The sequence below is a fragment of the Conger conger genome, chromosome 6 (assembly GCF_963514075.1).
Source record: "Conger conger chromosome 6, fConCon1.1, whole genome shotgun sequence".
Lineage (NCBI taxonomy): Eukaryota > Metazoa > Chordata > Actinopteri > Anguilliformes > Congridae > Conger > Conger conger.
Genome location: NC_083765.1, coordinates 53,926,527 through 53,953,946, shown reverse-complemented (window position 1 = coordinate 53,953,946; position 27,420 = coordinate 53,926,527). Strand labels below are relative to the sequence as shown.

General features: G+C 44.8%; 1 protein-coding gene across 1 annotated transcript in view; it reads right to left on the bottom strand.

Annotated features, from left to right (window-relative positions):
• Positions 1 to 20,367, bottom strand: part of celf6 (CUGBP Elav-like family member 6) — a 137,152-nt gene extending 116,785 nt beyond the window's left edge. The window contains exons 1-2 of the mRNA XM_061244529.1: positions 19,892 to 20,367; positions 10,791 to 10,873 (exon numbers count right to left, since the gene is read on the bottom strand). Of these exons, the coding sequence (XP_061100513.1) occupies positions 10,791 to 10,873; positions 19,892 to 20,141 (333 nt within the window). The 5' untranslated portion in view covers positions 20,142 to 20,367. The remainder of the gene's footprint in view (positions 1 to 10,790; positions 10,874 to 19,891) is intronic.
• Between the last annotated feature and the right edge of the window lie 7,053 nt (positions 20,368 to 27,420).

The window sequence follows — 27,420 nt, the reverse complement described above, 5'->3', positions numbered from 1 at the left end:
GTGTTAAACCGCGTGGAAGAGGAGGGGATCCGGACGGTCGTACGGGGCCGGCCGCGCGGCACGTGCGCGGGCCCTCGTAAAGCCAGCCGTGCGCCGGGCCCAACGCCCCTCGCCGTGGCAGCCCGGCTTTATGAGGCGTGCAGGGGGGCCAGACTCCTCGCCTCGACTTCCCTTTAATGATACAGTTTAAATGTAAGAGCTGAAACTCAATCTGCCTTCACCAAGGACCCCGCTCCACAGACCCCCGCCCCGTTGGCTGGGGGGGGGGGGGGGGGGTAGATGAGTTTATAGCTCTGTTTTATCGGGGCGGTGAGAGAGAGGACGGGCGGAGGTGGAGGGAGTGACAGCTGGAAGGTGAGCTCGCCCCGGTTCGGTTAAAGGAGAGGAGGAGCGGTGTGCGTCCGTAGCCTGAGAGGCGATTACGCCCCGAAAACCTGCGTGTTGGAGCGCATCGTGCTTCGTCATTAAGTCTGGCTGCCGCTCCACGCGACTGATGCAATTTGTCTTTGAAATTGAGTAACGGATTTAAGCAAGTGTCACTGGCTTTTTTTTGGCGAAGGGTGTGGGGCGAGGGGGGCGGGGGGGAGTTGAGTTTTCTCTCACTTTTTTTGATGATTCAGGCAACCGGCGAACGTGACGCGAGGGAAGTCTGGGAAAAAGTGAAAAACTTCATCCGACCCGTAAAGACTCAGAGAAAACAAACGCCTCCGCTGTCGCGCGGCAGACAGGAGGCGGCGTGCGGATGTGTGTGCTGTTGCATCATGGCCGCAGGTGTGAGATGCGGGTGTGTGTGAGAGTGCAGGTGTTTGTGAGATGCGTTTGTGTGTGAGAGTGCAGGTGTGTGTGAGAGTGCGGGTGTGTGTGAGAGAGCGGGTGTGTGTGAGAGTGCGGGTGTGTGTGAGAGAGCGGGTGTGTGTGAGAGTGTGGTTGTGTGTGAGAGTGCAGGTGTGTGTGAGAGAGCAGGTGTGTGTGAGAGTGCGGGTGTGTGTGAGAGAGCGGGTGTGTGTGAGAGTGTGGTTGTGTGTGAGAGTGCAGGTGTGTGTGAGAGAGCAGGTGTGTGTGAGAGTGCAGGTGTGTGTGAGAGAGCAGGTGTGTGTGAGAGTGCAGGTGTGTGTGAGAGTGTGGGTGTGTGTGAGATGTGGTTGTTTGTGAGAGTGCGGTTGTTTGTGAGAGTGCGGGTGTGTGTGAGAGAGCAGGTGTGTGTGAGAGTGCAGGTGTGTGTGAGAGTGCAGGTGTGTGTGAGAGTGTGGTTGTTTGTGAGACTGTGGGTGTGTGTGAGAGAGCGGGTGTGTGTGAGAGTGCAGGTGTGTGTGAGAGAGCAGGTGTGTGTGAGACTGTGGGTGTGTGTGAGAGAGCAGGTGTGTGTGAGAGTGTGGGTGTGTGTGAGAGAGCAGGTGTGTGTGAGAGTGCAGGTGTGTGTGAGACTGTGGGTGTGTGTGAGAGAGCGGGTGTGTGTGAGAGTGCAGGTGTGTGTGAGAGAGCAGGTGTGTGTGAGACTGTGGGTGTGTGTGAGAGAGCAGGTGTGTGTGAGAGTGTGGGTGTGTGTGAGAGTGTGGTTGTTCGTGAGACTGTGGGTGTGTGTGAGAGAGCGGGTGTGTGTGAGAGTGCAGGTGTGTGTGAGACTGTGGGTGTGTGTGAGAGAGCAGGTGTGTGTGAGATGCGGTTGTTTGTGAATAACAGCCCTGGCCGGGGAGAGGCCTGCCGTCAGGAGGGAGGGGAAAACCGCCACACCGCCATGTCTGACACCTGCTGTAGCTCTCACATCAGGCTCTGCAGAGGAGCCACAGTGTCTCTCCCTCCCTCTCTCTCCCTCTCTCACGCTCCCTCTCTCACTCTCTCTCCCTCTCTCTCTCCCTCTCTCACCTCTCACTACTGTATCTGTCTGTCTCACGCTCCCTCGCTCTCCCTCTCTCTCCCTCTCTCAATCTCCCTCTCTCTCCCTCTCTCACGCTCCCTCTCTCTCCCTCTCTCACTCTCCCTCTCTCATTCTTCCTCCCTCTCACTCTGTCTCCCTCTCTCTCACGCCCCTTCTCTCACTCTGTCTCTCTTACCTCTCACTACTGTATCTGTCTCATGTTCCCTGTCTCCCTCTCTGTGTCTCTCTATCGCTCCCCCTCTCTCCTCTGTCTATTCCTTTCTTTCTCCCCCCTCCCTCTCTCCCGCTCTCTCCCTCTCTCTCACTCTCTCTCTCTCTTCTCTCTCTTTCCCTCTCTCACTCTCTCTCTCACACACACACGCATGCACACACACATGCACTCGCACACACCCACGCACAAACACACGCACACACACACGCACACACACCAACATGCACACCCACAGACAAACACATGCACATATATACACACACACACACACACACACACACACACACACCTGCGCACTTGCTCGCATGCAGAGGGGGGCAGACACACACACACACACACGCCCCCGCGCCGGTCGAACACCACATCAGCAGCATCACCAAAGCACACACCACCACAGTCAGGTGATGTTTGCCAGAGGCTTTAAAAAACAGTTACTTTTAAAATCCAACAGTGCATTCCCCCGTGTCCCCGCACACACGCACGCGATTCGTAGCGGTTATTTATATAACGCCTTCCTTACGTAAGGAACTACTTGATATAATTGGCGGGATTGATTTGACAGCTGGGTAAATGGCAGCGCGATAAATTTGCAGAGCAGAGACATTTTGTTTGTGTTTGGCAGAGACGGAGCTCAGAGCCCGTGTTCTGCATAGATAGACCGGCGTGGTAATCGTCCCTGGGACTGAGGGGAGAGGACCAGGCCAGGCGGGGTGCCTCCCTGCTGGGGTGGGAGCGAGGTTTGGGAGGAAGCTAAAGAAAGCGTAGAGGAGCGTCAGAGGAGAAGGAGCAACAGCGCGCCACCTTCACGGCTCCGAGCCAACAGGAGCTCTCTGTCTCCCGCCCGGGGGGAGATACTGACTCCTTCTCTCACCGCACTCGCTCACATACTGTACATACATGCGCAGAAAGCACACGCAGACTCACGTGTACGAACCCACATGTGCACATGTATATGAACACGCACAAGGCTCAGTGTCACAAGGCTTGCACTGTGTCACACTGCAAAAAAAGCCTGTCTTACCAAATGGTTGAGGCTTAAAATCAGATTTTTTTTTCTCTCAAGTAGAAAATATTAGCTTGTCTTAAGTTATTGTTTGCTTGCCCTGTTGGCAAATTTTGAAATAAATTAGTAAAACTGTCTCACCTCACTGGCAATATTTTTGTCTTTTAGCTAAAAGGTAATAGAAATAAGATTTTAAGTCTAAATATAAGACTAAAAGACTTTTTTTTTTTGGTTTTCGCAGTGCGATGTGTATATTATATATAAAAGATCAGTGAGGTTATTTAGCATTAAGCGGTATGTGATGTAAAGTGGTATGTACAATGTAAATATGGCAGAGGAATTGTACTGTATTGACCTGACAAAGCCCCAGTTTGGATCCAAATGTTGTCTGTCTACGGTTTTGTGTGCATGTTTTTTCATCACTGCATTTATTTTTCTTTATCACACGCACAAACACACAAATGCTAAATGAGATTTAAAAAAACTGCCAATGAGGTGATAATTTCAAGATTAGCCAATGGTGTGTGAAAATGGCATGTGTCAAGCAAACAGTAACTTGAGAAAATATAAAAAAGTCTTATTACATGACTAAATGCTTGTTGCTTACAGCCATTTTTTGCAGCGTTCACACATACAAACATGATACATCATCACGTCTACTGTATGTATACACACACATACACACCAGTACAGATGAAAATGGGCACAGGCACACACAGACGCGGTCACGCACATGAACAAACGCACAGAACCCGGCTCATTTGCGTACGCAAAGGGCCCAATACTGGAGAGGAACTCAACCGCCAAAACTCTCCCACGTTCCCCTCTGCCGGCAAGGTCTTCCCTGTGATCCCAACCAAGCCGCAAGGTCACTTCCTCAAAGGGGAGTCACCAGAAGATGAGTTTGGCAGTTAATCCTTTGGACGGTGCGTAGGAAGCGGTTGTCCTTGCGATGCTAAATATCAATTATGCAAACCCACTCTCCTACCGTGCCTTAACTCACTCACTTATCATCATGACTCATCCTTTTAAAGCCCCAACTTTGGAGCCACTGTCTAATCACTCGCTGTGCAACACCGTGGAGTGAAGATCATCATTTGTTTATGTGTACTTCTGCCACAAGACAACCCCTTAATTTCATGTGCGTGCATGAGTGTGTCTGAGAGAGAGGGAGCAAGAGAGACATAAAGGACGGAGGAGGTTTTCAGAATCAGATTGTGCGTCATTTGCTCTTCTGCGCGTTTGGAACAGAGGGGCAAAACTCAGCAGTGCCGGCTTCTACAAATACCAGCAGAGCACTTTGATATCTGTGGGCGTTTGCTGCTTTAGAAAAATAAGAATGGGTTGATTTGCGTGTGTGTGTGCGCATACACGCACGTGTGCTTGCGTGTGCATGTGTACGCGTGGGTGGGCTGGGGTAGGGGGTTGGTGAATGGCTCCAGTCTCAAGTGTTGGCGTTCAAGCTCGTTTTCCGCCCAGCCATCTTTATCCATTCCAGTGAAGCGACGAGGTTAACAACCCTGTGGTCACATTTAGCAGTTCTGCCCCATTACAGACAGAGGCAGATACATTAGCGCAGGAACCAGTGCAGAGCTACGCGCCGTGGCTCTACCTGAGAGATGCAGAGACGGGGAGGGAGGGCGCCCTGTCGTAGGGTGCTGGAACATCGGCAAGGGCAAGGCCCCGTGTAGCATTTACACAGTAAAATGTTCAGTGTTAGAGGTACAATAGGTCGTTTCAGACTCTTACAAGAGAACAATAAACACCCTCAAACCACAACACTATTTATCCCTCCCCCTTCTCTGTGAACGTGCTGACATCGAAATGCCGTTGGCCACCAATTACAACCAATGAGCTTGAATTATTGTACAGCTGTACAATGTCAACTGTATATTTTAATTTAAAGACTATAAACACAGGCAGAGGGTGTTAGTAAGCCTCTTTCAATGATAGATAGGAATTTACAATGGTTTTATAGCAATGTTTTAACACAAAGATCTTGCCTATACCATTAACTCAACTCTTACAGTTCCAATTGAACCCATATGCACTCTGTTAGAGTTGAATTAACGCTTGACATTTCACTGAGTACATTTCTAACTGGATCAGGAGCACGTACAGACTTGGGTATACTATACCAAACTACCTCTACCATCAAAAGAAATTTAGAAGAATAGTGCAGTTTCAGTGATAAACTATGCATTTTCACGTCTTTGCGAGTTTCTTCCATTCAACACCGGAAGAAATTATAATGTATAACAAACGCATTATCAGTCTCCCACTTGGGAGACACTCAGCGCACCGTGGCTAGATGGAGGTAAAAGATAGATGGCATCTGGAAAAATGACTCAAAGCATTCTTCAGAACCCCACGAGCCCAGCTCCCAAACCCATCCAGAAACGGGGGCTGCTTTGCCTCCGGGCTTCCTTTTTCAGCCCTGGGTGAAATACGTAATTGGTTTGGATTCAAATACTTGTCTGTGGTCGATTGATCTTGCCTGGTGCAGTTGAGACAACCAGAAGGACCAGGGTTTGCACTTTGGAGAGTATTTTCGTAGGTTCCAGTACACCAGACGAGCTCAGTAAAGCGGTGGGAAAGTATTTGAATCTGAAACAAACAAAGCTACCTATTTGACCCAGGTCTACACCAGTGACACTGCACTGTGTCTCCCCCATCTTGAGATTTGGTCAGAAAAACACTTTTATCTCAAAGTTCTCTGGGTCTGAGACTTTTTGCCTTGTACCCCTGCTCTGTGCACATCCTGCCCGATTCGACAAATCCAGGAAGAGCGGGCCATTGTCCTGATGGACACTCATTCCCCTCCCACCTTCACACCAACCCACAACTGGACAGCGTTTCTTGCTCCATTGCTTTCAGTTACTTGACGTGCGTTCAAGATGGTAAACCTTAGCTAACATTTGTGAACGTATTCAAAAAAGAAAAATTATGTTCGCCATGAACGTTAGTTATTGTTAGCGGACAGTTCAAAAAGGTAGTGCGCGGTGAACAAAAAATGCGTGCTGATGGGGAGAACGCAGAGAGAACAAAAGTTTACAATTATTTGGCTCTTAAAAAACACTTTAATCAATGTAATATTTGTCCTTACCTTAAAAGTAAAGCACAGGTAAGCAACAAATCAGCTAGCTGGCATTGTTGAATCTAAGTCGCATCCATTTGTATTCAAAATGCGTTGGTGGTGAACTAAATGGAATGTTCATTTAAAATCATTCAACAGTAACTGTTTGCGTGTTCAGTTAAGAACATTGTAATCACATATTTGTGACCTCAATCCTTAAAGAGTTAAACAGTGTCGGTGCTGGTTTTTCGGTTATTGTCGGCACCCGTGGTTCATTCGAGTCATTGATTGGCTAAAGAATCCACACACCTTGTTCTCAAGGCCTTAATTGACAGCTGATTTACAGGAAACCACAAAAACCGGCAGACACTGCGGCCCCCTGGGAATTCAGTTTGACACCCTTCCCTGAGAGGGTTAAATGTCAGAGCAGGTCTGGTCCAAATGAAACTCGCTTTCCTCATCGGCTGATGAAGAGAACCCAGCATTGCAGCACTGCGGCGCTCTGCCGTTTGGTACAAACCGCACCCACTTAGGCCAAGTGCCCTGAAAGGTTGCATCACCTAAAAGACTCAATGTTTGGCTCAATCACTCGACAGAAACCGGGCCGGCTTTAGATGCCTTACATGCAAAGACCCCGGTTCTGCACTTCTGACGTTAAAGCGCTTTCATCTCGAATGATGAGGGGGAAAAAAAGAACAGGCCATCAGGTTTTTCCCCCCTTTCGGAGGACAGAAGAAAATCAAAATGATATGTCATTCACGGCCCAAAGTGGAGAAATAAAAACCTCCCCCCCCCCACCCTCTACACACAATCCAAAATCTCCCTTCCTTTCTCATCATAGAACCTACTCATGGGCACTGAGGGTTGACAAATCCTATGTGGAGGGCAAATTGACTGGCGACCGAGTGTAGTTTCTTCTTTAAAGGCTCGGCCGGTCTCGTATTGTTTCAGTAATTAGCCTGGGCCTCCCGGTCGCTCTGGTGGCGTGGACGCGGCGACCGGGAACTCCCAGCATCCCGAGCGATAAGGTCGCCGACGAAGCCCAAGAGTCGCCCCTCGTCCGCCGAAAAAAAAATATCAATTAACTTTTTATTTCATTGCAGCACGATAAAGAAGAATGAGTGGAGGAATTACTGTACGTGAAGAAAATTAAATTTAGGAAAGGACTGAATAGGACTTGGAGCAGGATGAGAGGAGAGTGCCAGAGCAGCTATTGTGTTTTAATTGTGTCCCCTCGTGAAAACAGGAACAAGGAAAAGGAAATGGGACGAGGGTAATGGGATTACCTGAGCGGAATTCAAAATTTTGGGGGGAATTTTTCCCCACTGTCAAAAACTGAGACATGCCTTCAATCAACATTTGTTATCAAATTTAAATGCAAATAGTCGTTTTGTTATGATTTACAAATTGAGTTGATTTATGGTTGACAGCAGTTCCCAAAACACGCTGTATTTGAGAATAAAAAAAGCCAACGCTTGTATTTCCAATTATAACCGAACTGCATCATCCTAGCTCGTTTCCATGTGTAGGTACGCAGCCGAGTCAATCGTCCTGAGGTGCCAAACGACACGAGAGAGAGAGAGAGCGAGAGAGAGAGGGAGGGAGGGAGAGAGAAAAAAACTCAAACGTTTTGTTGCTTAACTTAGTGGAAACAAGGCCTAAAAATGTACTGTTCTACGTTTGCGCAGAGGAGTTCAGAAACTTTCCATACCCTCCCCCCGCCGCCCCACACCCCGCCCCACTCCCCGCACCGCACACCTCACACGCTAATGTGGCCGGCCACGCTCGGCTGCCTCTTTATTAATAAAGCGCTGGGGTCTCGCCCGAGCGTCCCGGCTGGAGGAGACGAGGAATCGGCCCGCAGAGCTCCTCAGACACCTCCACCCGGCTGACAGAACCACAACGCCATGGAGGCGGCTTCAACACAGACATCACACAAACAAAAAGAGGCAGAGAGCGAGAGAGAGAGAGAGAGAGAGGGGGGGTGAGAGAGAGAGAGAGAGAGAGGGGGTGAGAGAGAGTGCAACTGAGGGAAAGGGAGGGCAGGGAGCGGGGGGGGGGGGGGGGGGGGGGGGCCCTACGGGGCTCTGGCTTTTTCCCCTCAAAGCTTTAATTGGGTTTCGGTCTTGCCTCAATTGCAGGGCCTGTTATATCTGTACCCAATGATCTAATTGGCCCGGACAGTGAATGACTTCCTGCTACAGGCACTGGGTTATGTTTATATGCGGAAAAAGTCTCGGCTCCTAACAGCCCAGCTGGGCATCCATGAGGCGAACAGAGGACTGCTGTTGCGCACGACATTGAAGAGGCAGCACTCCGTACTCTGCTGAAATAAACAGATCAAGCTAGGTTTTTAACCAGTCCCCAGCTCAACATGTTTTAGCTGGTTGAGCAGTTCAGACCAGCTCCCAGCTTGACATGGTTTGACCAGTTCAAGCTATGTTTTGAAACAGCTTGACCATCTAGCAGCTCAGACAAGCTACCAGCACTAGCTGGTTGACCAGCTCATACCCAGCTAGACCAGCATTATGCCCAGCTCATACCCAGCGAAACCAGCTTCATGACCAACTTGGCCATGCTGGTTGACCAGCTCATACCCAGCTCATAGATCAGCTTATGACCAACTTGACCAGCTGAATTTCCAAGCTGGTCAAGCTGGCATCGCTGGATTTTACAGCAGTGTATGCGACAGGGAACAAGGAACTCATCAGCGTGAATGTTCCTGCTAAACCCCGCCTCACGCCATGACGTAATGCCTTAAGCCCACTCAGGAAGGAGGTACAAACTCAAAGTTCAATTCAATCACCAGCGGCTGCTGCAACCATTGCGGAACAGGTCAGGTCGATTAAAAAATAATAACCGAGTGGGAAATTGGCAACCGCCCCACAGAAAAAACGAGATGGAATGAGCGAGCCTGGAAAAAAAGGACAGAGAAAGAGAAAATAAAGGAGAGAACGGTTAACAAGTCTCCGGAGAAGTAAACAGAAAGCCTCCAGGTGACAGAAATCCATCAGTTTTTCTTTTGCGGACAGACCGCCCCCCCCTACCGCCCAACCCTGCTACCCTGAAATTAGCTCCGGCCCCCTTCAAAATGCGCTCCAAAGATGGAAACATTGGGCTTTGAAAAATAACAAAGGGCTGGAAGGCTTTTATTGTCCCTCCCTGCACAGCCTACTGCGGTGGTTCCCTTTATAACGGATCCAGGAGCTGTTCAAAGCCGTGCATCGGCTGGCCGCGGCTCCCCTCCACCAGCCCCGCTGCCAGGCTCTTGGCTGCATAATTGTCCTAATTGACTGAACCCCCGAGCTGCCGGTGTCAAGGTCTAGGGGCGGCCGGGGTTTATTTTTCAAAGGGAGTGCGGCCAGCCTGATAGCGTTGCGAAGCTCCTCTGTGGAAAAACAAACAAAAAGCGTACCTGAACATCGGGACACCGCCGCGGCGTCCGGGAGCCGGTCCGCGTTTCCGGAACAAACCGGAATCGTGTGATTTCAGGGACAAGGGGAGAGGGATTATAGCGTTTTTTTTTTCCGACGAGCTTGAAACCGTTTGCTGGAACGCGATAAGTGTTTAGGAGATGACGAGGAGCTGTATTTATGATGTGAGAATCTGGGCGGGAATTCGGCGGCAGTTGTCGCCGTGGCAGCCGCGGTTCCTTTGTTATCTCTGAGCATGTGCAGTAGGACGCCACCGCGCCGGTGAGCTCAGAATTGATACGGATTGAGAGACTGGCGGAGCCATGCTGTGACACATCAGCCCGGGAGATTCTCCAGGAGACTCACAGAGGCGTTACGGCAGCCATTTTACATAGGAGAAAACATACAGATTAGCGCCGTGCTACTACCCCACTACCATTCAACTCCCTCGCTAATTCCCTTTCTAAAAAGCATCCGTACGTTGTGTTGAACATTACCATTGCTGGGACAGAAAACCATTTGTCAATTATGTAACTGTTCATCACCAGTGTATACTGGTAACGCATATTACATACACTCTGTAATCAGTATTGACTGCCTTTTCTCTTGATTGAATGGTTGATGTACATGGCCCTAAGAAATGCACTTGTCTCTGTAGCACACCCCATACAGTACATGATATTGGCTTTGAAGCACATTTGCATAAGTCCTGTGAACTTAAGCAAATGATACATTTCAATAAACGGAATTATAGATGAGTGCATGTCTAGTGATTCTCATTTTTCTTTATCTACCTCTCCTGACAACGACCATTGTGCAGGTAACATACTGATGAGTAGCTTGTAGGATGGGAGCGTTCTTACACCAGACTATATCGGCAAGGAAGGCCAGTATGATACATGCAATGAATTACCCAGGAGACGTACCACATCGTGAGTAGCTGATTAACCCGAAACAGAGAGCTTCCTATCCATATCCATATCTCGAACCCTCATCCACCTCCACCCCTCCCCCCTCCCCGCACTTCTCTCTCTTAGGATTCGTGGAGATAACCAGAGGCACCTGAGATGGCTAGGGCCAGGAAAACCTGAGCGGGGAGGGGGAAATTGTGGCACTTACCCCCGGCAGAGAGCGAAATTAGGGAGGGAAATAGCGGCTCTCGCCCCTCGGCGGGGAAGGGAAGAAGCTCAGAGAGAAATCAGGGCACTTACCCCTGGCAGAGTCTTCTGTTCGTGCAGTGCACTCTGGGCCTTCAGTGCTGATTCTCTGGCACAGTATGTTAGAAAGGCACATCCTGGAGAGGGCAGGCAGACAGGGGGGAGGGAGAGAGGGAGAGAAAGAGAGAGGGGGGGCTTTACTTCAAGTGATTTAGTCAAGAAAGAGGCATACTTAAAAAAAAAAAAACCTTGGTTGACTTTGCTAAAGCCTGCTTCAAAAGAGAAGCTAGTCCCCCTCACGCTAATTCCACACAACTTGACGTTTTCATCAGGAGAAAAGTCGATTTTATAATAATTATTAATGAGAAAAGAAAAGGGGGCTGGTAGAGCGGGCTGTAACTGTCTCTTTCATCCTCTCATATTAGCAACTTTGGAAATGGCCAAAAAGAAAATGGAAAAAAAACATGACCTTTCACATCTCATGAGACTACTCTCAAAGTTTCGAGAAACAAAAAAGCCCATCTGAATATGTATGGCTAAAGCGTGATGCTAACAACAGTGTGACAGCTTTCATTAAGCCCTCAGTGGCTGCTCTGTTCTGCACCCGGCCAAGCTGACAGCCGATGACCCCTTCCGGAAGATTTTTTGCACCGGGCAGCATATTTCCCAATTACTGCATGTCACACCTGCTGCTAGGACTTCCCATGAGAGTTGAGTACACACACACACACACACACATACACACATATATACACACACACTATAGCACACACACACACACACACACACACATATATACACACACACTATAGCACACACACACATATACACACATATATACACACTATAGCACACACATAAACACATATATACACACATTATAGCACACACACACACACACAAACACTAGCACACACACACACACGCACACATACACACACAACATTAACACACATATACACACATTAACACACTCTAGCACACACACATTATAGCACACACACATGCACACATACATACATAACATTAACACACATACACACACACAGGCACACACTCTAGCGCACACACATTATAGCACACGCACACATACACATACGGACATATAAACGCACACATTATAGCACACACACACATACTCTAGCACGTACACATTCACACACACTCTAGCGCACACACATTATAGCACACACACAGACATGCACACACACACACACATACTCTACCACGTACACATTCACACACACTATAGCACACACATCACATTAACACGGATACACACACACTAACACACACATACACACAAAAACACACACACAGTAACTCTCAATAAAAAATAGAATAAATCTCTCTATCTCTCTCTCTTACACACACATACACATACATATTCACACACAGACACACACATACTAAAACACACAAAGAAACTCTCTATCACATATCTCTTACACACACACACACACACTCACACACACTCTCAGTCCCTGAAGCCCAGACCACAGCACAGCGTTCAGGCGTACTGCCAAGCGAGCTTAGTTTTACCACAACATTCACCCCCCTCCAATCAGCCTGCTATCAGGAGGAGAAAGCCCCCCCAACAAACCCAGCGAACACCAGAGAACAAAGAGCAGCCATGTTCCAGACCCCAGAGATCTCCCCCTCAGCAGTGACAGGTCCTGATTCCCCCCTCAGATACCCTCCCCCATAAACAGGCAGGGGGAGGAATGCCTCAGCAAATTTTGTCTCTTCTCTAGCTTGTCACCTCGTCTTATCTGGATTGTGTTGATTTACCCCGCGCTAGCTTTTGAGCATGTCCCACTGTGTATCAGGCCAACACGGCAAGAATAACTTTCACTGAACGCCAGGCTAGCACGCCGAGAGGAAATTTCACTGGGCAATGGGCAAAAAATGGCAACAGCTAGCTTCACTTTCAAACATGCTAAGAGCAAGTTTTGGGAGACACATCAAGAGGAAATTTCACTGGCTAATGGGCAAGAAATGAGAAAGGCTAGCTTCACTTTCAAACATGCTAAGAGTAAGTTTTGCTAAACACATCAAGTGGAAATTTCACTAGACAATGGGCAAAAAATGGCAACGGCTAGCTTTGCTTTCGAACATGCTCAGAGAAAGTTTTGCTAAACACATCAAGAGAGAGTTTCACTTGATTGGAGAAACAAGCCAAGAGCAAAGTTTACTGGGAGTCTTTTATTTCCAAGCCGTTTTCATGCACCGCTGCGCGACCTTGCTAAGTTGGACCCGTGAGATCAGGTTGTGTAATGATATGGTTAGCCGTATCGATCTGCCACAGGGTTCCATCATTTTCAACTTATTTGGACTGCGGCACAATTGATATATGCACACTGTTTTGCAGCTGAAGTTTACGATCTAAAGTAAACTTGCACTGGATTTAGTCCCCTTCCCGCGCCTGTTATATAAGCCTCTCTATTCTTTCTGCTTTCCCCAAGATGCCACCCAGACAGAAAGGGCACGCAGAGCCAAGAACAGCAGGACTACAGAGCCCATTCACTTTCAGGGGCTGCAGTGTAAAGATTTTTGATGGCATTTAATTAAGTGCAATATAAATCATTGGCACCAACACTAAATAGCAGGTCAGCGGCCACATATTGCTAAACCACGGACATATTTCCTCTATATTTCTTTCTTTGTTGACATACTACTGCCATGGAAAAGTGGGGAGCGCAAACATTATTAAACCCATGATGAAACTGACCACAAGGCTTGCTGCACTTGACTGGATAACTCGAAACGAAAACGGATGGTATGTCTAAGAGCAATCGCACGCAGTCAAGAGCTGCTAGACTGTTGGTTTTGTTTCCTTTTCTGGTGAACAATTCATATTCATCTACTTTGCAACTTGTGAGCGTCTTCACAAAGCACAGTCTGTTGCAGTAACCTTGGACACAAAGACCAATCTCTCTCAAACGTCAACACTTCAGACTGACAAGCAGAAGTGGGCCAGTGGCAAACTGGCCAGCACTTGCCACTTTGCAACAGGAATCTCTGACACAATCCTGTTAGACAGTGTAACCTGATTCATCAACTCATACTTGGATCACCAAAAAAGGCAATTTCTTGACTGGGACCAGTTGCTGGGCCCTTCAGCAACGCCCTTAACCCCACATTGATCCAGGGGGGATTGGCATCAGCTATGTACACTCAGTGATCACTTAATTAGGTAGACCTGTACACCAGCTTGTTAATGGCAAATATTTAATCAGCCAATCACGTGGCAGCAACTAAATGTATACAAGCATGGAGACATGGTCAAGAGGTTCAACTGTTTTTCAGACCAAATGTCAGAATCTGGAAGAAAAGTGACTTTGATCTTGGAATGATTGTTGGTGCCAGACAGGGTGGATTGAGTATCTCAGAAACTGCTGATCTCTTGGGATTTTCACATACAACTGTCTACAGAATTTGCAGAGAGTGGTGCGAAAAACTAAAAAACATCCAGTGAGCAGCAGTTCTGTGGGCAAAAACACCTTGTTAATGAAAGAGGTCAGAGGGGAATGGCCAGACTCGTCAAATAACCACACAATACAACAGTGGCATGCAGAAGAGCATCTCTGAACACACAATTCATCAAACCTCTAAGACGATAGGCTACAGCAGCAGAAGACCAATAAGTTCAAAAAAAGTCTAATAAATACCTAATAAAGTGCTCAGTGAGTGTATATACCTGTAAATTAAAAATAAATAATTTAAAAAAATACGTCCTTGCATCACTGTGCCAAGAATGTAAAAATGTTAAAACCCAGTTTTGTTTCTTCATTTTTAAATGGGAGGAATGGTTTCTCAGTCTCTTGACTGTTCACAAGTACATGGAAACTTCCAGAATAGTGTGAGATGAAGCTTCATATGATACGAATATGAATAATAAACCTGGCAGCAGCAGCAGGAGAATGTGTACAGCTCTGTAGCCTTATGCATTTGCAGCAACGACTGAAAGTGTAAAATTATGCTAAAGCTTTTTTTTTTTTTTTCAAGTATTGTTTTCTGTTTGTCTCTTCCCATGCCAGTGCTTGGGTAAGTTATGAAGTAAAACTATTGTCCAAGGTACAGCAGAGCAATCGCATAGGATCGCTGGTGCATAGAGAGAGAAAAAGACATTTCCTTTTTAATTTCCTTTCTATTCACTTTGTAATAATGTCCTGTTTTCCACACTGGAGTTCACCGGGCTCCCGTTTTCTGCGGTTGCGTGGGAACGACTGGTGACTGCACATTAAGTGCTGCCCCCAACTGATAAACGAGAGACAGTTCTCAGCTCTACACATTAAATTTGCCATTATAAAGTTGTAAGCTTTATAAGATAATAATAATGCATGTTTATCACGATGAACACACTGTACAACATAGTATAGAGGATGTGCAGAGCAAAAAAAGCTAACTAAAACAAAAGTACAAACATATGACAAATGGGATAAAGGGCACAGTAACGTGACAATAAAATAAAATCAATTCAATTATAAGATAAGATAAAAATCTAGTAAAATAATCATAAAAAGAATCCACGGCTCCAGAGACATAGTCCAGCACGAGAGGAAGCCCTGTCACCCCGGGAGCCAAATTTTACATCGTATGGTACGAGTAGGCTGGAATTAATTGACAGGAGTCAGCAAGTGGGAGAGTGTTTTTGCACCAGGTTTGTCATATACTGTGGAGTCGGCCTATTTAGAGCCTTGTGGGTCAGGAGCAGGACCTTGAAGTTGGTCCCGGACTTGACAGGGAGCCAGTGCAGTTTAAAAAGAACAGGGGTAATGTGCTCCCTAAATCTGGTGTGTGAGAATCTGGGCGGCTGAATTTCGAAACATATTGCAAGCAATTTAAAACCCTGCCAGTAATACGACAGAGTAGGCTGTTACAGTAATCCAGCCTCGAGGTCATGAAAGCACAGTTCAGCCTCAGCATCGGTAAATGACAGGGAAGGTCTCAAGTGAGTCATTTTTCAGAGGTGGGAGAATGAGACCCACTTTTCTGACACGGTTATCGAAAAGATAGGGTCGACTCGGAAATCACACCAAGGTTTTGTATAGAGGTGGGGACATTAAAACGTAAGTTACCGGTACTCTGAATGAGCGCATGAAGGTCAATTAGCACTACCACTGAGCTGTCATAATTTCATTTAAACATGTGCTTTTAAATTAGGAAGAAGAGACAAATGCTAGCCAGTAACTGATTTGGTGCCCAGCATAACATAATTTGATCATCAGCATAAGAGATGAACATGAAACCATGTGGGCAAATAGCATATAATGAACAAAAGTGGCCCAAGTACAACACCTTGGTGAACCCCTTGGGTGACTGGCGGCGTGTGATATTTCCAAATTTTCTGATGGAGCACATTTGAAATGATTTAAAACTGGTCTCAGCCGACATCCAAACTAACACATTTGGCACACCCACATTACCATGGCTGGAGGGAATGCTACCCTCTTTGCTTCTGCCTGTACACTCCACCTAATTTTAAAAATTAAATTGGGGACAAGAAGGGACTAGGTCAAGGCCACTCATAGGAAATTGGCCAACTCATGGGAGACAGACATAATGTAAATTTTCTAACTGCAAGGAAACTTTTCAATATGTGCCATTATGAGAGGTTGTGGCAGGTAGGACATAATTTCTTTCCAGAAACCACCACGATAAAAACGCAAATAACAGTGTTACTAGCCTACTACCGGGCCTGCAACAGCACAGTCACAGCAACTGCAACAAAACATCAACAATAATAACAATAATAACTATGTCATAATCATCACCAGCAGGAGAAGAATTATGATATATTTTTCTTCCTGGTGATGGGCAAGTTTAAGTTATACTAGCTGAACCTTGAGGCACTATCCTCTGCTCCTGTGGAATAATGGTCCAGTGACTCAATTTCCTATTCCTGTACGCTGCAAGATTTTATCTTGTTATTGACTGCATCTAAACCCTCTTTATTGTTCCAGTTTCCATATAGGCCTACCGGCCTGTAGAAAGGATCGTTTTTAAAGCAAAAAAAAAAAAAAAAGGGGGGGGGGAAGCACAATTGTCAATGAAACGGCAGTCTTAAAACACGCGCATATATACAGTTTTGAATTATTATTCGCTTTTCGTTGATCGTTATTGGGTCCGAGGACACTACAATATTGCGGGGAGCTGCTTGGATGTGGCGTGTGACCTGTTGCTAGGCGGACATTCAGTTATTCTGTGCCTGAGACAATACTGTCAGAGCATTCTCTGAAATCACATTTGTGGAAAACAAGTGGTAACATGATGTTTAATTACATAACCCGAAAGTCCATCGACACCTAAATCAAAAGCAGTTTTCGTGAAAAAAGATTAATAAAACAGAACATTAGGTTACTAATATAGCGTACTAATCACACGGTTAATCGATTTTTATAATTATTCAAATGTTAAACAAAGCCAAAACCAAAAATATTGCTACATTAATTCGTTTTCATTGTAGCCAGCATTTACTGAACATATTCAACTCGAATATTATGCCCAATAGAAGAAGACGCAAATTTAGACTGGGAAAAAAATGCCATGAATTAAAATGTAAACATAGTATATGAAACTTTAAGCTGTTATTAAAAACGCGATATTAATATATCGAACCGCAAAATATGACATTCTGTTTCCTATTGTAAACAATTTCCTCGGATTGTTATTGTTCAGAACAATTATGGCGAGCGTTTGCCCCCGCCAAAAAATGCGCGCGCGCACACACACGCCGCAAGCAAGTGGCACAACCTTGGTAGTGAAATTAATATCTTTCCTCTAAAATCGAAGGTGGCATGTCTTTACAGTTATGTAGACGCGGTACAGAATAACAGGTATTTGAGTATTCGTTTTTTTTTTTCACCAGGAAATACACCAATGTGTAATGACCAAGGAGCGGAGTCAAGGCAAAAATATAAATTGTAGATTGCCCCTCAGTAGTAGGCTGCATTGTTTGAATTGACCATGCAAGAATGTATCTACTCCGTTACATATAACTGACACTCACAAAGAAACTTAACAGGCAGTGGAGACCTCCGGGACACGACGCACGGGAGCTGCCTGCCGGGAACTTTCCCGGCCTCGTAGTGCCATATAGATTCCAGAGGACGGGAGTCTATTAAATATAGGCTAGGTACTTTTATTCTTATCGGGCTCGAGCCCCCCTGGGGCGAGTCTGAGACCTGTATCTTCAGGAGTAGAAGTCTGTTCCGCAGAACGAAACGGGAGAGTTGTAGCCCTACTGATAGGCGAGAGACAGCTCTTTATCAAATCTACACATTTGTGGGGTATTCCTATATATATATATATATATATATATATATATATATATATATATATATATATATATATATATATATATATATTATGTAAGGCACACGATAATAATAATATGAATTATGTTTATAATAAAGTGCTCCCGATAATTATGTTTTGTTCCATATGACATAATGTCACGTAGTCCAGTGCTAGCCAAATATAATAGTTAGGGCCTGAATGACTTGGAAATAATGGGCAAATAATAACTGTGTTCATACTGCAAACACAATTAAAATGGGAGAACATGACAATCAAAAGCAAGTCGGATAGTACATTGGTTGTATGCTAGCAAACTCCAAATGCTTTTTTTTTTTTTAGACGTGCCCAGAGAGATAAATAATGTTACGGGTTAAACCTCCCGTAAGGGTTTAACTATTATTTTAACTCTGCAGCCAGTAAATGTTCTACCCCGAAAATACTTGGAGACAATCTGTTGACACGCACGTCCTTTGTTCACTGCATCTTCTCAAATGGCTGTTGCATAGCATACACGGCCGCATTTCAGGATTATCAATAAAGTTGTATTTTTATGACAAATTATTTTGGGAGCTATTCAAATTCTGATCCAAATTATGTGATTGGAAACTTATCACGAACCCATAGTTAATGATAGAAGGAATTAGGTGGAAGGCACCAAGTGAGGTGACGTGCACATAGCCTGCAGTATATATGAGTGTGTACTCATGTTCAGTTTGCTTAAAGTTATATTTATGGTTTTACTGGTTAAGTGACGCAGAATAGTTATACATAGGCCTTCAGTAGGCCATGTTTTAACTGCATGACTTCTTAACAACCATGAAAAAAGCAACACTTTGCTTTCATTGAAACGGTAATCCGCGTTCAATGAAAGCAACACGAGGGTATCTGCCGTTTACTATGAAAGCATTTCTTCGTATTGTTAAATACAGGTGTACAATGAATCCACGGTCTAATAAAATCCAACTTCGGGACTCTTGGATACGATGAGTCGTATTCTATATTCTTGGAACTGCAATGGCACACTAAGAGCAGTTGTAGAGTACAGTTGGTTTGGGATTTTCGCGAAGGCGCGTTTCGCTTGTCTGACAACTAAATTACGCCATTTTGTCAGAGACAGCAGCGGTTTTCCGAATTTAACTTCTAAAAGAAGATTTGTTTCAATTTGCATGTAATTGCAAATATTGCAGTCGGGGATGGGGATGGACTTTTGGCAGTGACATCTCGGCTCCTTATAAGCGATGATAAGGAAACTGGCAGCAAAACAGAGAACCCGCATAATTTATTTCCCTTTCCTGCTTCTGCCTAAGCAATCTACAGGAACTATATTCACAAATGTATAAGTCCCGTCCACGAGTACAGTCCGGTGCTGTGGTGAACTTCAAGTCCACCTACTTCTTCGTACTTCAAGTTAGTATCTAACTTCCGATTATGTTATGACGTTCACTACCCTGGGCAAAAGCCAATAGTAGGCAAACTAATATTGTACATGTGCGTCATTGGACCACTTTTACTCGTATTTGGTTTACTGAGTAGCCTCTACTCTGCCTCGATAGTAGCATGCAGTGGGCATAATTATCCCATGTAAACACATCAAAATACAAAGCCCTTTGAATTATAGGATTCACGTGGTTGTGGAATCGGCCCACCGACACACATACACATGCATGCACACCTTCTCTGAAGTACAACTTATTTTAGTTTGAAATAAAACGTACGACATTTTCATTCGCCGTCCCAACCCCCACTCAGCCTCGGACAATAAGCCAAACACTTTTTGTATGAATTATGTCAAAGAAAATATACCAGTTCAGACCGAAGTCGCCCAAAAACAATAGTACAATAATGAAACCGACCTTTATGCATTCCAGTAAACCGGTCTTTCAACACGGTGAGTTCGTATATCTTCCCGAATTCCTCAAACAAGGGTTTCAGATCTTTCTCCTCGAGGTTTCTCGGTATTTGTCCGATAAACAGTTTGATGGCGTCGTGGTCCTTCATGGGAATGGTGTTCTGTCCGATTGTTAGCCCGTTCATCCTGCCGGCGCTGTTCGTGGTGCTGAATCCATTCTCTTGCTGCACTCCGTTCGCAGTGACTGTAGCCATCTTTCTTCAATGGGCCCGACTGCTCTCTCTCTCTCTCTCTCTCTCTCTCTCTCTCTCTCTCTCTCTCTCTCTCTCTCTCTCTCTCTCTCTCTCGTCTGTCCCTCTATCTCAAGCGCGCACACTCTTCCTTCTCTACTCCTTTCTCTCTCCCTCTCTCGTTGCTCTTCTCTCTCACTCGCTCTCCCTCACAAACTCTCCCTCCCCTCTCTCCGTCCTATTCTTTTGATTTTGCCTTATTTATCTTTTATATATTTGCATTGCTTCTCTCGTTCTCAATCTGTTTCTTTCTCCCCGTGTCAGCTGCCACTCTGCCTAGTGACGTCAGCTCGTGGGCTCTTGACAAGACCCCATGCCCAATTTGCATAATAAGCTCGGGATAGCCAATCGGATGACAGGACGACCGGAGGCCCATGGGGTGGAGTATGAATCCAAACATTTGTGTAAAAGAAGAGCTGGGGATATTAAAGACTCAAAAAGATTATGCACATGCGCACATATCATAATATGTGATCACGAGAGAACACCAAATTGTATAATGTATGAAAATATGTTTTGGGAACCAATTTAAATTCCAAAAGATTTTACAAAACCAATAGTATCAGAATGAAGACGAGGAATGAAGGGTTGATGTGCACATAGGCAGAAACATTAAGTGGTTCCCACTTAAGTGAAAAGTAATAAGACCGTCTGAAACGTATTTTATCATTCACAATGCACTGTATAGTGCGTTTTACATTGTGAAATTCTCAACCTTGAAATAGCGCATATACTTTGTATTCGATTCCCGTTTATAGATATCATTGCATTATTACATATAGATACATATTACATTGCACACACACCATATTACATATAAATGACAAATATAATTGTATTTATAAAATATTAATATCAAGCACTTAATATAGGTCTAGGCCTACTGCATTTATTTATTCATAATGTTTGTAAGTTTAATTTTAATATAGCCACTCCTCAAAAAGAACGTCAGACACACCAATAACTCGACTGGCCATGCACGGCCCAGATAGAAAACACAGCTGCCGATTTGTTGCTGACCACGGTCCTGATTTGTGCACTAACATGCGCTCAGTAAGCGCAGAGCTGTTGGCAAATCCAGCAAAAAACATAGGAACAGACTTGGAGCAGGAGCTGTTCCTGGTATATTGTTGCACAGACAAACTTACGGAAGGAATAAGTTATAGGTTAAACCTGTAAAGTAGATGTTTGCACATGCAATATTCAACCAAAAAAAATCGGTCTCACGCTCAGCAGTTAGGCACATCCTTTCTGTTAGAGGCGTAGGCCTTCAATCGGGAAAGCCTTTCCTGAAGGGCAAATGTAGATTATTCCAATTTTGTAAGGGGGGAGGAGGGGTGGGGGATAGTTTCCCCACATAATTACAATCAGTGTATAAAAAAAAAGGCAGAACATCTCATGTTTCTTTCATGGTAGAAACGTCCTTTAAAAGTCAGGGCAACAGCAACATCTGGTAGGGTACCTAGTTTTCCTGGTTTTATTGATTTATTTTCATTTGCCTACTTATTTAATCACTTTGTAGATCATTTCAAAAACGCATGGAGAGTTTATTTGTCAAATGCGTTATAAAAGCGCAGCACGCCTCCTTGTCAGTGCCATCAGACGCTCCCATTTCCATAAAGGCATCGCTAATTCAGTTTCAGCGCTGCTTATTGGTTTTGTGATTTGTTTTTCTTTTCTTTGTCATTTCTCAGTGGGGAACCTTTCTTCACAGCTGTGAATATTGCCCGAATGACTGACTGGGGAGAAGCAGGTACCACATGCTATTCGTGATTATAATGGCGTCGGCGTGGTTTGTTTTAGAGTGGCGCCGGAATAGGCGAGATTTATTTTTTAAAATAAAGGTGATTCTCAATTAGACTCCCTGCTATTACTGTCCTATTGGGTACGGGAAGAGGCACGTCTAGTGCCAGGATTTAAGTGGTTAGAATTGGCATACCCGCACCAGTAATGGCGGTGCGTGCGGCACGAAAGGTTGCTTGGAATTCCAAAGAGCTGCGTGCCTCATTACCTAATTATTTTATCCAAAGTTGCTCCCAAATGCACAAGAGTAAAAGCAGGTAGAAATTGGATGCACGAAAACATAATGAGATCAGGTTGATAATTCATCAAAATAATATGCAAATTATTGTAATATACTATTTCAGTCCATGCATATGGTGCCGACACAGTATACAATAGTAAGTTATATCAGACAACTGAAAACACTAAAATGAAAGAATCTGGACAATTAACATGTGCTAATTTGGTTGGTTAATGGAGTGGTTGTTTTGAGAATGAAAGAACCTAAAAGCAATTCATTCAAATTAATATGACTCTTCTGCCATTAATATGATTTAATTTATTGTTAAAAATGCATTTGAGTAGGTAAAGCCATTTCCTTGCTTCTTGTAATACCGGGTCTTCCTCCAGATATGGGGGTAGTGTTCCCTGTCTCTTCTCAAGATAAAGAAATGCAAACTTTCACTTTTGCGGCTGTACTCCTTCAGAATTCATTTTCTACACTTTCGGAAATAACAGGTTTATTGTTTATGGTTTATTCAGCCGGGGCAGTTGTCAAGCATGTCAGCTTTTGTTCAGTATCATTTTGAAATTGTAGTCTGTCTCTCCTTTCATCAGATGATTATGCATTCTTTAATCGTGCATTATTTCTATAGCGAGTAGGAATAGTCTAGTCACCCCAAGCATCTGATGTGACAGGTGAGTCTTTGCAGCAAATGCGTAAGTGGAAACATGAAAAGAGGGATGGGAACTGAAAGGTTAGCTCAGGTATTTTATCCCTGGCTTTGGAAGCCTGTTGGGTTTGATGGTTTGTGTTGCTATTCAGCGCTTCGTTGATCAATTAAAGCATTCATTATACAGTAAATTCACCTCACCTAGTCCTTTGGATGTAAATCTATTGCTAATTTTAAGAAAATAAAATAACAGCTTCGTCTTCAGTTTCCTGCTGTCTGTGAGTCGTCAGAAGCCCATTTCATCCTGGCATATGGTGCAGCTGCAGTCCAGGTTTTTTGACGTGATTTAATTTCCGACCTTATCTGGAAATGAATTACAGCAGAACAAAATGTCCATAGTAAAGGCCCTATGAATAAATAGTTTTTAAGCCATTTGTTAAATTTTTTTGTTCTAGATTGTGGATTACAAAGCTTAATACAAGTCATTTGCTTTAGTTTGTAGTTTAGGTAGTTTCACAAGTAAGATGGGGGAATTCATGACACCCTTCAAAACACTCTGACAATTACAATTGTAATTGACATTAATTACAGTGTAGGAATTTAAAATGTGTGAGTGACACATTAAAAACTTTCCAAGTAACTTTGTGAATAGAACTTCTAAGGGGTTGTTAAGCACTGTATAATAAAGAATCAGGCTGAGTCTGGACTTCTATTTTAATACATAATTAGGAGCAGGAAATGGCTGGCCACACATTCTGTCTCAGAAAGACCACAGCCGTTCTTCCACAGCCATTCATTCAACCTTGCTGCACAAAGATCTTTCTAAAGGTGACAGTGTGTGTGTGCATATGTGTGTGTGTGTGTGTGTGTGTGTGTGTGTGTGTGTGTGTGTGTGTGGACACGTGTACGTGTGTTTGTGTTCATGTGACAGTGTGCGTGTGCACACGTGTACGTGTGTGTGTTTGGAGTGGAGTGCTCTTTGGTCTTTTCAGGCACAGACCTGTGTGTGCATGTGTCAACCTGTATGGGTGCATGTACGCACGTGCATGTGCTTGCATGCGTGGATACACATGTACGTGTGTGTGTGTGTGTGTTTGGAGGCAGAATCTTGGTCCCTCCAGCTGCAGATCTGAGGCTGAATGTCAGAAGGTGGTATTAAGGCCATAGAGGCAGAGCTTTGGCTGGAGAACAGTAGGCTATGCACAGGCAGCAGTGCCGGATCAGTGATCTGATGCATACGGAGACTGGCCCACATCAAGACATCAACAAAGGCGCATTCATTTCCACTTTGAAATGGCAGAGCTCCCTGTGTGCACTGATACTCTATGCTGTGAGCTGAACTAACAAGCATGTTGCCAATGTGTTCACATGTTTCACCCCAATATGTGTGTATGGCAGCACCTTGGGACGAAGTGAACCAAGCCCATTCTTGCTGTAAATAAAAAATCATGTTAACAAGGACAATTCTAGGCTCATTTTAATCTAATTCTGATGTGAGCAGGAAACTGGCAGGAGTTAATGGTGTTTCATTTCAAAACAAAGTTGTTGAGTCATACATAATCTGGCTTCGTAGACAGCCCCTGTACTCAGTAAAAAAAACTGCTCTCTTGAGTATTTTAACTACAACAGAGCAGCTTTCAGAAAAAAAAAACAGTTGATGAAAGAAACCCATATCTATTCATCATCGGTTTTGTAAGGTGAATTAATTTACTGAGTAAGCATCGCTCTTGTGTGGCATAGGTTGATTTTGTAAATGCCATCTGTTATAGAAACACACGGCCCTCATGGCCTGCTGTTGAATCTAGGCCTACCATTGACAACTGTGCAGGACTACATCCATTTTGGCTCTAGCATCACCCAGAGATGGGAGAATGATCGTGTCTCATTCCGCACCATGCAGTGACCCTGCTGGCCACACAAGGCACCCACACATGTTCCCCTGGTACGCTGCACAGCTCCTCCAACTCCTGCCTGTCTGCCTGCACTTCTTACAACCAGATAAACTTCTGCACATGAGTACTACATGAAGCCTTTCGGCCAGTCTTCCAAAGCCCCATCCCGAGGCCTGGAAACCAGGCCCAATAATGCGGTAATGGGTAGCAGCTGCAATGATTGCAATGGATTACAGCTGCTGCCAGACCTGTATGCTGGGCCAGTGCTGCCCCCTGGTGGACAGCGCTCAAACTTCCTTCCCGGTGCCACAGTGCTCATGAATACAGTCCCCTCCAAAAGTATTGGAACAGCAAGGCCAATTACTTTGTTTTCACAATACACTGAATACATTTGGGGTTGAGATAAAAAAGCTTTTATTTCTTGATATTTACACCTAGATGTATTCAACTACTTAGAACATAGCACCTTTGGTATCAGACCACCCCCATTTTTAGGTAAGCAAAAGTTTTGGAACACAGAGTATTTAAGTAAGTGAAAGTAAATAGCACTTAATATTATGTTGCATATCCATTACTTGCCATAACTGCATGAAGCCTGCGACCCAATGACATCACCAAACTGTTGCATTCTTCTTTTGCGATGCTTTTCCAGGCTTTTACTGCAGCCTCTTATTATTAGTTATGTTTGTTTCAGGGGTCTTTTCCCTTCAATCTCATCTTCAGGAGGTGAAATGCATGTTAACTTGGATTAAGGTCCAGTGATTGACTTGGCCAGTCTAAAACCTTCCACTTTTTCTCCCTAATGAAGTCCTTTGTTAATTGGCAGTGTATTCTGAGTAATTTCTCTGTAAGTTGGCAGACAGAATGTTTTTGTTGACTTCTGAATTTGTCCTGCTGAAGTCTCTTGACCATCGTGAGTTGCATCATCAATAAAGATTAGTGAGCCCACTCCAGAAGCAGCCATGCAAGCCCAAACCATGACACTTCCTCCACCGTGCTTTACAGATGAGCTTGTATGTTTTGGATCATCAGCAGATCCCTTAGGTACATAGACCAGACATACTAGGAACATGATAAAACAAAAATGTGCATATGTACAGTAACTCTGTTCGCTCATTGACTTTTTCCCTCACACAGTTTCGGTAGAGTCGGTAGAGATGGTTCGGGCACCTGATAAGGATGCCCCCCAGAGCACATCCCTTTGGGGCAGTTCCAGGCACGTCCACCTGGGAGGTGACCCCGGGGCAGACCCAGGACACGCTGGAGGGATTATATCTTCCAGCCGGCCTGGGATCACCTTGGGATCCCCCAGGATGAGCTGGAGGAAATCGCTGGGGTGAGGGTTGTTGGGGCTGTTTCCTGAGCTTGGTTTAGGGGTTAGAAAATGGATGGATGGATGGATCCAGCCCTTAGCTTTGTTTGGTGGTGGGCCTGGTGGTCTAATAAATGCCAGAAAGCTGTCTTCCTGTGATGCGGCACTAAATTGTATCTGGTTAAATGCAAATGCGATCCCAAATCCAGCAGTTTGAGTCTTTGTCCCAGTGCCTACCCAGCTCCCTTTGGTTTAAAAAGAAAGTAATCTCAATAGTAATGTATCATGAGTGACAAATATGAGAGGCGGCACGTAAGGGCAACTTGACCTGATTGAACCTGATCTTGATTGTTAACGGTTGGAGATCTATGCCAGAGAAAGTGTTGAGCTTTACTTTGCGTTGGAGACTGGATTGTGCCATTTAAGTCCTGATGGATGGGCGATCTATGACTGCTGACTGAACAGGTAGCTGAAGTTCAGTATTCTGCCAGCCAGGGCACCTTATGATTCAGGAAGCCAATGCAGGAAGTTTCCTATTTCAATGGCTGGGGAGGTCTGAATGGTGTAAGGCAGGGGTGTCCAATCTTATTTGAAAAGTGCCAGGCTGGGTGCAGGTTTTTGGTTCAGCCCAGCACTAAGACCCCTGATTCTAATCACCAAGGTCTTGATTGAAGACCGTGATTGGTTATTTAGTTGAATCAGGTGTCTTAGCACCAGGGCTAAAAGGATAACCTGCACCCACACCGGCCCGTGTCAGATGAGATTGGACACCCCTGGTGTAAGGAGAGTGGATTGCATTGTTCAGGTTTAATGTCATAGGTAATGGACAGTATTCTGTTATGATGATGTTGTTCAATAGTGTTTACTGATCCTGCTGTGCCCAGTGTCATACTTCTGACAATTTCACTGAAATTCCACCCATTACTGGAGTGTTGAATACAAAAGGAATCATTACCCAGGAAAATTCAATCGTTACTCAACCGAGAAAAAACGTGTGCGCTTCGTCTAAAGATCTGTGTGCTAAATCTCTCCTTATTTTTTTCAGTTAGTCACAACTGAATTTCCCCAGGTAAGGATCTGTTTCAAATTCACATATGGTTGTCCTGCCTGATTAGCAACAATCCACTCCACTTTAATTTTTAGCTGCTATTAAGTTTTTTTATTGTTGTTCTAATTCCTCTATGTGTGGTATATCATGAGAACAGATGGTTGGTTGTCTGTGGTCATTGTCTTTTCCAGCTCTTCCTAATGTCAGTTCTTCTCTGTTGTTTTTCTTCATGTTACATCTGGTCACCCTCTAACTCCCTTGCCATGAGCTCACAGTGGTCTTGCGTAATAGAGGTTTATGAGTCATCGCGAGTCCA